The sequence below is a fragment of the Somniosus microcephalus genome, chromosome 14, assembly GCF_052327205.1.
Source record: "Somniosus microcephalus isolate GS21.2 chromosome 14, FLI_Smic_1.0, whole genome shotgun sequence".
Classification (NCBI taxonomy): Eukaryota; Metazoa; Chordata; class Chondrichthyes; order Squaliformes; family Somniosidae; genus Somniosus; species Somniosus microcephalus.
In genome coordinates this window covers 106,025,638-106,037,789 of record NC_141000.1, presented here as the reverse complement: position 1 = coordinate 106,037,789, position 12,152 = coordinate 106,025,638, and the positions used below count along the sequence as shown (strand labels likewise).

General features: G+C 45.0%; 1 protein-coding gene across 6 annotated transcripts in view; it reads right to left on the bottom strand.

Moving 5' to 3' along the window:
* The window catches only part of cryzl1 (crystallin, zeta (quinone reductase)-like 1), a 73,777-nt gene that overhangs the window by 53,360 nt on the left and 8,265 nt on the right, over positions 1–12,152 (bottom strand). For 3 of the 6 annotated variants that reach the window (XM_086007120.1, XM_086007123.1, XM_086007125.1), the window contains exons 1-3: positions 6,016–6,033; positions 5,655–5,726; positions 3,183–3,260 (exon numbers count right to left, since the gene is read on the bottom strand). In XM_086007120.1, coding sequence (XP_085863246.1) covers positions 3,183–3,260; positions 5,655–5,726; positions 6,016–6,018 — 153 coding nt within the window. In that variant the 5' untranslated portion in view covers positions 6,019–6,033. Of the gene's footprint in view, positions 1–3,182; positions 3,261–5,654; positions 5,727–6,015; positions 6,034–12,152 lie in introns of those variants that run through there. The other 3 variants (XM_086007122.1, XM_086007121.1, XM_086007124.1) reach the window with 2 other exon arrangements.

Sequence of the window (12,152 nt, the reverse complement as noted above, 5' to 3'; positions counted from 1 at the left end):
CCTCCTCCTCGCAGCAGAGCTCACAATTCCATTGGACCATTGGTCAAACACCTGGCCTCTGGCAACTCTTTCTCCATTTAAAGCTAATGGCAAAGAGAATCTTGAAACAATTTTGTGAGCATCCTGAAGGCATTTGCTCATTTCACAGAGTTGGAATGTTTGTGCCCTTCGTGAGAAAACTAGCAGTCACGCTGACAGTAGCTGCTCTTGGCTCCTAATGACTTTGCTGATAACCTTGAAATTGTTTTTCATTATTTTTCCATTCAAAAACGAAGGAATAAAATGTGTAAAAGAAGTGTCAGTAAGACAGAGAGCTAGAATGTTATTTTTTGGGGGGTGGGGGATCTCCTTGTACTGGAGCTCCAATCTCATACCAGAGCAAGAGCAATTCCACAATGCCCTTTCTCATGAGTTATGAGTCATGTCACGGTGGAATGGTGCAGTGTGGTCCCAATTGCTTCCCCAAAGTGAATACGGAGAAATTGGAGAGCTAGTTACTGAAGGCTGCGCTCACATATGTTGCAAGGATTCGAGGTCTGGAAGCAGGTTTCCATTCTGTTCTTTTGACTAATGTAATGTGATGCGAGGGCAAGTTTGAAATATTAATGGGGAGAGATAACAAAAACTTACAAAAAAAGCAAAATGATAAATACATAGAAACATAGAAGATCGGAGCAGGAGTAGGCCATTCGGCCCCTCGAGCCTGCTCCGCCATTCAATGCGATCATGGCTGATCGTCCAAATTCAGTACCCGGTCCCTGCTTTCTCCCCATATCCCTTGATCCCTTTAGCCTTAAGAAATATATCCAACTCCTTCTTGAATATATTTAATGAATTGGCCTCAACTGCCTTCCATGGTAGAGAATTCCACAGGTTCACCACTCTCTGGGTGAAGAAATTCCTCCTCATTTCTGTCCTAAATGGCCTACCCCTTATCCTTAGACTGTGACCCCTGGTTCTGTACTCCCCGACCATCGGGAACATCCTTCCTGCATCTAGTCTGTCCAGTCCTGTCAGAATTTTATAAGTTTCAATGAGATCCCCTCTCATTCTTCTAAACTCCAGCGAGTACAAGCCCAATCGACCCAATCTCTCCTCATACGTCATTCCTGCCATCCCAGGTATCAGCCTGGTGAATCTTCGCTGAACTCCTTCCATGGCAGGAACATCCTTCCTCAGATAAGGCGACCAAAACTGCACACAATACTCAAGGTGTGGTCTCACCAAGGCCCTGTACAACTGCAGCAAGACATCCTTGTTCCTGTACTCAAACCCTCTCGCTACGAAGGCCAACATGCCATTTGCCTTCTTAACCGCCTGCTGCACCTGCATGCTTACCTTCAGCGACTGGTGCACAAGGACACCCAGGTCTCGTTGCACTTCCCCTTCTCCCAATCTATTGCCATTCAGATAATAATCTGCCTTCCTGTTTTTGCCACCAAAGTGGATAACCTTGCATTTATCCACGTTATATTGCATCTGCCATGCTTTTGCCCAATCACCCAACCTGTCCAAATCATCCTGGAGTTTCTCGGCATCCTCCTCACAGCACACATGCCCACCCAGCTTTGTGTCGTCTGCAAATTTGGAGATATTACATCTAGTTCCCTTGTCTAGATCATTAATATATATTGTGAATAGCTGGGGCCCAAGGACCGATCCCTGCGGTACCCCACTAGTCACTGCTTGCCACTCGCAAAAAGACCCGTTTATTCCAACTCTTTGCTTTCTGTCTGCCAACCAGTTCTCTATCCAAGTCAATACCTTGCCCCCCAATCCCACGTGCCTTAACTTTACACGCTAATCTCTTATGCGAGACCTTATCAAAAGCCTTCTGAAAGTCCAAATACACCACATCCACTGGTTCTCCCTTATCTATTTTACCAGTTACATCCTCAAAAAATTCCAGTAGATTAGTGAAGCACAATTTACCTTTTGTAAATCCATGTTGACTTTACTGTTTTCCAAGTGCTCTGCTATTACATCTTTTATAATGGACTCTAGCATATTCCCCACTACCGATGTCAGGCTTACCGGTCTGTAATTCCCCGTTTTCTCTCTACCACCCTTTTTGAATAGTGGGGTAACATTAGCTACCCTCCAATCCATGGGTACTGTTCCAGATTCCATTGAATGCTGGAAGATGATCAGTAAAGCATCAACTATTTCTAGGGCCACTTCCTTAAGTACCCTAGGATGTAGATTATCAGGCCCTGAGGATTTATCGGCCTTCAATCCAGTCAATTTCCCTAACACCATTTCCCTACAAATACTGATTTCTTTCAGTTCCTCCCTTTCATCAGGCCCTATGTTCCCCGACATCTCTGGGAGGTTATTTGTGTCCTCCTTTGTGAAGACAGAACCAAAATATGTATTTAATTGGTCTGCCATTTCTTTGTTCCCCATTATAAATTCCCCTGATTCTGACTGCAAGGGACCTACGCTGGACTTAACCTATCTTTTTCTCTTCACATATCTATAAAAGCAGTCAGTTTTTATGTTCCCTGCAAGCTTACTCTCATATTCTATTTTCCCTTTCTTAATTAATCTCTTTGTCCTCCTTTGTTGAATCCTAAACTGCTCCCAATCCTCTGGATTACTGCTTTTTCTGGCCAATTTATATGTCCTCTCCTTGGATCTTATGTTATCCCTAATTTCCCTGGTTAGCCACGGTTGAGTCACCTTTTTTGCTTTATTTTTATGCCAAACTGGGATGAACAAATTCTGTAGATCATTCATGCGGTCTTTGAATGTTTGCCATTGCCTATCCACCGTCAACCCTTTGAGTGACATTACCCAATCAATCCTACCCAACTCGCACCTCAGACCATCATAGTTTCCTTTATTTAAATTTAGGACCCTAGTGTCTGAGTCAACTACTTCATTCTCCATCTTAATGAAGAATTTGATCATATTATGATCGCTCCGGCCCAAGGGGCCTCGTACAACAAGATTGCTAATTAATCCTTTCTCATTACATAATACCCAGTCTAAGATAAATAAAAGCCATATGGAAACAATGATGGTGTAAAAATAAAGGAGAGTAGAAAAAAAGAAATAGGAAAGGCTAATGATAAAATGCAACACAAAATCATGTTTAAACAAAATACAGCCCGCTCTAGTTTGAGCATATATTTTATATATACCCAAGTGCATATATGCACATACTGAAGTAGACTTACCTTTGTATTCACAGGACTGAAAGCACACACTTTAACCTGTAACTTGACATAATGGTCACTTACACTAGGAAGAGGTTCCTAAAAAATAAAGAAAAATGTTTTGTTAACCATGTGCCTAGCAACAAGACATTAGCACTGTTTAACCTTTACTGAATACCTTGTTTGTGCCTCACTGATGCACAGTTGTGCCTCTTGGTGAGACGACCCAGTTTATACTGCAGGGTGATTTCACGAACAACATCAAGGGGTTGGAAGAAGTAAAGCTTCCTATTCCCTGTACTCCTAATTCTGTCCTAACTACTCTTGGTGGCTTTGCCTTTAGCTGCCAAGGCCCCAAGCTCTGGAATTCCCTCCCTAAACCTTCCCACCTCTCTTTCCTCCTTTAAGACACTCCTTAAAACCTACCTCTTTTGCCCAAATATCTTCTTACTTGGCTCGGTGTCGAATTGAGAGGGATAATACTCCTGTGAAGTGCCTTGGGACATTTTACTACGTTAAGGCGCTATATAAATACAAGTTGTTGTTGACAACTTATAGTAAAATTAAAACAGAAAATGCTGCAAAACACTCAGAAGGTCAGGCAGCATCTGTGGAGAGAAAAACATTTCAGACTTGAACAGTGTGGTAAACCACTGTAGTTCACTGTGTTCACTGTTGTTGTTGTTGTTGTTGTCGTTCACTCTTGTGCCTGACTATGCCTCAGCTGACTCCGCCCCTGGGCTACCGAGTATAAGAGCGGCCGCATGGCAGCTCCTGGCATTCGGTCGTCCACTAGAGGCATAGTCCTGATCTGTCTGAAGTGCAATTCAGTAGTTAATAAAAGCCTGTCGTTCTGAACTCTGCTCAGCCTTTTATTAGAATTGATAGCGCATCAAACAGTTTCTCTCTACAGATGCTGCCTGACTGGCTGAGCGTTTTCCAGCATTTTCTGTTTTTATTTTAGATTTCCAGCATCTGCAGTATTTTGCTCAAGTTATTGTAATTGGACTTGCCTTGGGCCTGGGTCCTTTTGGCACGGTTCAAATAAGGGGGATTTAAAGAAAAAGAAAATAATGATCCACTTGCACACTGTGCGCTGGCATATTCCAACATTTTATTTATGTTTTAGCTTATGTTTGACCTACAGGAGAAGGAACCAGTCGCACTGAAACTATCTCCAGCATGGCTGGGACAAGTGGGAGGGTTGTTGGCCAGTAATGTTGTTTTGTTAACACAGATGTGGGTTTACAATGCACCAGAATTTATACTAGAATGGACCTCTGACTTCACAAATTCACAATGAGTGCGTCTTCCGAATGAGGCATGTTCACTGCATTTATAGTGGCAAACAGGAGCCAAATTAATTGACTTCATTTATTTGACTACAGGGAAAGGGCGGGGGAGTGGGACTTGCTCAAGTGCTCTTGCAGAGGCTCGACGGGCCGAATGGCGTCCTTCTGTGCTGTAATCATTCTATGATTCTTGTCATCAGCCCAGTATAAGCTAATCATCTTTTGCATACAAGCAACGTCCTAGACGCTCATCACCATTTCTGTAATCTCCTCCAGTCCTACAACCCTCAGCGAGCTCGGTGTTCCTCCATTTCTGACCTCCTGTGCATTGCCCACTTCCTTCCCCCAACCAAAGTCAGCCGTGCCCTCAGCCATCTAGGCCCTAAGCTCTGGAATTCCCTCCCAAACCTCTCCGTCTCTCCCTCCTCCTTTAAGACATTCCTTAAAACTTACCTCTTTGACCAAGCTTTTAGTCACTCGACCGAATATCTCCTTCTTTGGCTCAGTGTCAATATTTGTCTGATTATGCTACTGTGAAGCATATTGGGACGTTTTACTACATTAAGGGTGCCTGATGTAGTAAAAGATACTTGTCCCTCATTGTAGTTACCGTGTGAATTGAACTGAGTTTTAACTCAGTTATGTTTAGTCAATCAGATATTTGAATCGGGACTTGACAGACACGTCCTCATTTAAATTTTTGTCCTATGGACAGGTGATACCCTGAAAACTGACATCTTTGAGATGCAATACCTTATTGTTGTGACAAGACAACCCTACGCTTGCTGCAAAACTTTAGATTATGCAGTTATAGATATATTGGGTATAGAATTTGTCAGTAATCAACCAAAAGATATTTTTCATTAAACTTACAATAATATCAGTCTTTGTTTCTTTTGTACAGATGTGCTTTAAAATGGAGCATGCAGGCAGCTCATGTTCGTACTGATGTCCAGTGTGCTGGAATCATTACAAGGAAGAAGTGTAAAATTTTGGATGTGGGTAATAGTTCTAAACCACTCAAGCTTTGCGCTCACACTTTCTAACATCTTGAATCAATAACTGCCTTGATCTAATAGAATGGCAGAACAGGCTTGTGGGGCTGAATGGACTACTCCTGTTCCTATGAAATCAAACCAGGATAACAATTCCTGATGTGTCCATGTGCTTGCTTAACTTAATTTCCAAATTTGGTACTAACCTTGTCTTGAAACACAAATTTTATGTCTTCATTAGATTCAGCCAACTGGCAATACAGCCCCTTCATCTTGATCTTTAAAAACAAAATGATGTATTAAATTACATACTTTTCTTGTAAACAGGACAAAGTTCCACATTTTTATTGAACTGCTGAAAGTCATTCACGTGGCAGTTAGGGATACAGTCTACTCTTAATTCAAAGTTAAATTCAAATGATCTGATCATTCAATTTTAAGCACTAAATTCCCACAATGTTGCATTATTTACATTGCTTAAATCAAAATATTGGATATTTCAAATTTTTTTGCACAAATTCAAGTTATCACAAGTAGACTATACACATTGAAGATTTGAAATAACACCATGCTTTGGGGGTCAAGACTTTTTGTAGCCTAAAGCCTGGAATCATGAGACCCCATCACATGCTATATGTAGACAGTTATGCCGAATGATTCTCCAGTAAGGTAGTCAGATTGCTTGTTACTTATCCAATCAATGCAGAGTCAAGACACTACCAGTTCAGATTAGCATTCAGCCAATAATCTCATCCACATATTTATTGCTGGGTGACCTTGTTGCATGAGAGTTCAGTAGTATCTGCCTGCTGTAAGAAGAGTAAGGCTTGTTAGCCTATGTGATAAGTGGGTTCTCTATCCTCCTGTTAACAAGCCAGTAAGCATATAATTGGGACATGAGTTAGAAGGTCATAGCTTCTGTAATGTCTGTGTTTGTTGTCCAGAAGGGCTAGGAGTAGAGGAATGACCACAACAAGTGCAGCAGACTACTAGCTTAGTAATATTCCTTCTAGCAATCATCTGCCAAAAAGGTGTGGTGTTTGTAGGATATGACTTTGGGTTCACATGGAACTTATGACTTTTGATAACAGCTTGAGCCCAATATTATCATCACACACACTTCCAGAAAAGGTCCAGATAATGATCAGGAGATGCAACACTGGTTGCTTTTCTACTTTAAACTAAGCGATATTGAAATCAATTACTGCAGCCCCACTGCCGCGGTGACCAAGATCAGCTACTCAATTCAATTCAATTTTATTTGTCATATATGCAGCAGACGTGTGTACTGCACAATGAAATGTTGATTTTTACGAGTCCTCCCAACATTGGAATAAATATGGCATAACAATGATAAAATACGAATAGAAATACAGTAATAAATAAAACAACAGTAATAAATAATAATAAATTATACATTCATGAGTCTTATGGCCTGGGGGTAGAAGCTGTTTCGAAACCTGCTGGTATGAGACCGTATGCTTCGGTATCTCTTACCGGACGGGAGCAGGGCGAAGAGGTTGTGGCTGGGGTGGCTCGCGTCTTTGATGATTCTCAGGGCCTTCCCCCGGCACCTCTCGGGGTAGATAGCCTGGACAGCAGGTAGTTTAATTCCTATAGTATGTTGTGCAGCTTTCACCATCTGTAGAGCCTTGCGGTCTGTGGCGGTGCAGTTGCCATACCAGGTAGTGATGCAGCCGGACAGGATACTCTCGATGGTGCACCAGTAGAAGTTGGTGAGAATCTGGGGGGCCATTCCAAATTTCTTCAGTCTCCTGAGGAAGAACAGGCGTTGGCATGCTTTCTTCGTTACGACGTCGATGTGATGTGACCACGTTAAGTCCTCCGTAATGAATACACCCAGGAATTTGAAGCTGCTGACCCGTTCCACTTCAGCCCCGTCGATGTAGATTGGGGTGTGTCCCTCCCCCTGCCGCTTCCTGTAGTCCATGATCATCTCCTTTGTTTTGCTGATGTTGAGGGAGAGGTTGTTGTACTTGCACCATTCTGCTAGAGCTCTTACCTCCTCCCTGTAGCCTGTCTCGTCGCCATCTGTGATCAGGCCTACAACGGTAGTGTCATCAGCAAACTTGATGATGGAGTTGGAGTTGTGCGTGGCCACGCAATCGTGAGTAAACAGGGAGTACAGAAGGGGGCTGAGCACACAACCCTGGGGAGCTCCCGTGTTCAGGAACAGTGTTGAGGAGGTGTTACTGCCTATTTTCACCACCTGGGGTCTGCCCGTCAGCAAGTCCAGGATCCAGTTGCATAGGGAGGTGTTAAGTCCTAGCTCACTGAGCTTGTTGACAAGCTTGGAGGGGATAATGGTATTGAATGCTGAACCATAAGCAATGAACAACATTCTCACATAGGTGTTCCTCTTATACAGGTGTGATAAGGCAGTGTGCAGTACAGTGGCGATGGCATCATCCCTAGATCTTTTTGGGCGGTAAGCAAATTGGAGTGGGTCCAGTGTGTCAGTTAGTAAGGAGTTGATGTGGGTTTTGACCAGCCTCTCAAAGCACTTCATGATGACAGAAGTGAGTGCTATGGGGCGGTAGTCGTTTAAACAGGTTACTTTTGTTTTTTTGGGGACTGGAATAACCGATGTCATCTTGAAGCAGGTGGGGACTACAGACTGGTACAGTGAACGGTTGAATATATCCGTAAACACGGCTGCCAGCTGGTCAGCGCATGCTCTAAGGACACGCCCAGGGATTCCATCTGGACCGGGTGCTTTGTGGGTGTTCACTCTCTTAAAAGTCTTGCTCACGTCAGCCACGGAGATTGAGAAGACCCGGTCGTCCTGAGCCGCGGGCGCCCTTGTAACAGGCCAGTTGTTGTTGGCCTCAAACCGGGCGTAAAAAGTGTTAAGCTCGTCCGGGAGAGAGGCATTGCTGGGCATGACACAGCTGGGTTTCCCTTTGTAGTCCGTAATAGAGTGTAGTCCACTCCACATCCTTCGCGAATCTGAGCTATGATAGTGTGACTCCACTTTATCTGTGTATTTTTTTTTGCATTTTTGATGGTTTTTCTTAGCTCGTACTTTGATTTCTTGTACTCATCTATGTCCCCAGAGTTGAATGCGATGGACCGTGCTTTTAGGATAGCACGGATATCGCCATTTACCCATGGTTTCTGGTTGGGAAATGTTCGTACAACAATCCTCGGAACGACGTCATCTATGCACTTGTTTATGAAACTAATGACTGAATCTGTATATGTGTTGAGGTCATTGTCCAAGGCATTCCGGAACATATCCCAGTCAGTGGAATCAAAACAGTCTTGTAACATAGCGTCTGATTGATCCGACCAGCGTTGTAGAGATCTCATCACAGGCTTTTCCTGTTTCAGTTTCTGCCTATAGGTGGGTAGCAGCAGGATGGAGTCGTGATCTGATTTGCCGAAGGGAGGGCAGGGGAGGGCCTTGTATCTATCCCGGAACAGAGTGTAAACGTGATCTAGTGTGTTCTTGGCTCACGTTGGGCAGGTGATATGCTGATGGTATTTAGGCAGTACTTTCTTCAGATTGGCTTTGTTGAAATCGCCAGCCACGATGAATGCAGCCTCTGGATGGGAAGTTTGAAGCCTGCCAATGGTCCCATACAGCTCGTTTAGTGCCCTATTTGCGTCGGCCTGTGGTGGAATATACACCGCTGTAATGATCACGGATGAGAACTCTCTCGGGAGGTAGAAGGGTTGGCATTTGATCATCAGGTGTTCAAGATCGGGTGAACAAGAAGATGTAAATAGTTCCACGTCGGAACACCAAGAATTGTTGATCATAAAGCATACTCCACCCCCTCTATTCTTCCCCGAGTCCTTTGTTCGGTCTAGCCGGCGAATGTTGAATCCCTCTGGTTGAATGGCCGAAGCCGGTATCGATGGATCAAGCCAAGTCTCAGTGAAATTCAAGACGTTGCAGTTCTTAATGTCTCGCTGGAAGGTGAGCCTCCCCGAGTTCGTCCAGCTTATTGTCCAGTGACTGCACATTCGCCAGGAGAATACTCGGAAGGGGGGGGGGGGCGGTGTTCACATCGCCTCAGCTTCACTAATGCACCTGCTCGTCTGCCCCGCTTGTGCCGTCGTCGCTTCCTGATCACAGGAATGAAGTCAGGTAAGCAGGTGGGAGGGTAGATGGTACTCCCTTTATCTATTGGGGACTTGGCCTGGAGGGTGTTGCACGGAGCAGTCCCGTGCAATAAGGTTTTAAGTAGGTTCATGGACTCCCAGGCCGCCTGCCTTTTCTGCGGCCTGGAGGAGTCCCTGTTCCATGTATATGGAATGTGAGAGGTTGCAACCCCTCTGCCATTATTTGAAGGGGCTGCTCCTCGATTTTTGGCTGCACTTCAGTACCACGCTCCTGATCTTTGGTCACCCGGTGCGGAGGGGAGCAGGCAGGCAGGCAGGTCGGGGGACCTCCCCGTAGGACTGCTCCTGGGCCTGGCCAAGGTGGCCATTAACAGGTCCAGGCAGCAAGCGGTTGAGGGGGGTTTGTTCGGCCTAACTACCTGCATCCTTTCCGCGGCTATGTTCGTGCTCGGGTGTCCCTGGAGATGGAGCACATAGTGTCCACCAGCACACTTGAGGCCTTCCGCAACTGCTGGGCGCCAGGGGGGGGGTGGGACTGGAGTGCTTCATTACCCCAGAAAATAGAATTTTGATTTAATTTGTTAAGTTTCCCTTAATTTTTGTTTAGGTTAAAGTTCTTATTGGTTGCGGCCCTTTAAGAAGGGGGCACATGTTACCTCTCAATTGGTGAACGCAATTACCATCAGCCACTGCAACTAGAAGAGTGACCAAGATCAGCTAACAGAACAGTAATAAAAATCTGGTATCTTCCTGGTCTCATGAAACAGTCTCAAAACACCTGTGGCATTTAGTTACATAACCATTAGGGACCCTAGAGACGTCTACTCATGTTTTTAAAGTGTATTGTTGTGCTCCATGTGGTATGATAATGAGCCATCTACAAGCCATTGCAGGCTCAGATTCAATTCCTGGTCTATACTGAGGTAAGAACATAAGAACAGATTAACTAGGAACAGGAGTAGGCCATACAGCCCCTCAAGCCTGCTCTGCCATTCAATAAGATCAATACTGATCTTTGACCTCAAATCCACTTTCCTGCCCGCTCCCCATATCCCTCGATTCCCCTAGAGTTCATAAATCTATCCATCTCAGCCTTGAATATACTCAACGACTGAGCATCCACAGCCCTCTGTGGTAGAGAATTACAAAGATTCACAACAGTCTGAGTGAAGAAATTCCTTCTCATCGCAGTCTTAAAAGGCTGACCCCTTATCCTGAGACTATACCCCCTAGTTCTAGACTCTCCAGCCAGGGGAAACAACCTATCGGCATCTACCCTGTCAATCCCCCTCAGAATCTTATATGTTTCAATGAGATCACCTCTCATTCTTCCAAACTCCAGAGAGTATAGGCCCATTCTACTAACCTCTCCTCATAGGACAACCCTCTCATTCCAGGAATCAACTGATCTCAGCCAGGGCAGTATAGGCAAATGAAATGAGCCAGCATTCTTGTTCATTATTGCTCTGCTGTAGAGTGCACATGATAATGCTGGAAGACAGGGCTTTTTTTTTATTTTATATTCGTTCATGGGATGTGGGCGTCGTTGGGAAGGCCAGCATTAATTGCCCCTGAGAAGGTGGTGGTGAGCTGCCTTCTTAAAGCACTGCAGTCCGTGTGGTGAAGGTACTCCCACAGTGCTGTTAGGGAGGGAGTTCCAAGATTTTGATCCAGTGATAATGAAGGAACAGCAATATATTTCCAAGTCAGGATGGTGTGCAACTTGGAGGGGAACTTGGAGATGATGGTGTTCCCATGTGCCTGCTGCCCTTGCCCTTGCAGGTGGTAGAGGTCGCAGGTTTGGGAGGTGTTGTCGAAGAAGCCTTGGTGAGTTGCTGCAGTGCATCTTGTAGATGGTACACACTGCAACTACGGTACGCCAGTGGTGGAGGAAGTGAATGTTGAAGGTGGTGGATGGGGTGCCAATCAAGCGAGCTGCTTTGTCCTGGATGCTGGCAAGCTTCCCGAGTGTTGTTGGAGCTGTACTCATCCAGGTAAGTGGAGAGTATTCCATCACACTTCTGACTTGTGCCTTGTAGATGGTGGAAAGGCTTTGTAGAGTCAGGAGGTGAGACACTCGCCGCAGAATACCCAGCCTCTGACTTGCTCTTGTAGCTGCAGTATTTATGTGGTTGGACCAGTTAAGTTTCTGGTCAACGGTGACCCCAGGATGTTGATGGTGGGGGATTTGCCGATGGTAATGCCATTAAATGTCATGGGGCTGTGGTTAGACTGTCACTTGTTGGAGATAGTCATTGCCTGGCACTTGTGTGACGCGAATGTTACTTGCCACTTTTCAGCCCAAGCCTGAATGTCATCCAGGTCTTGCTGCATGGACTGCTTCATTATCTGAGGAGTTGCAAATGGAACTGAACACTGTGCTGTCATCAGCGATCATCCCCACTTCTGACCTTATGATGAAGGGAAGGTCATTGATGAAGCAGCTGAAGATGGTTGGGCCTAGGACACTGCCCTGAGGAACTCCTGCAGCATTGTCCTGGGGCTGAGATGACTGACCGCCAACAACTACAACCATTTTCCTTTGTGCTAGGTATGACTGCAGCCAGTGGAGAGTTTTCCCTCCGATTCCCATTGACTTCAATTTTACTAGG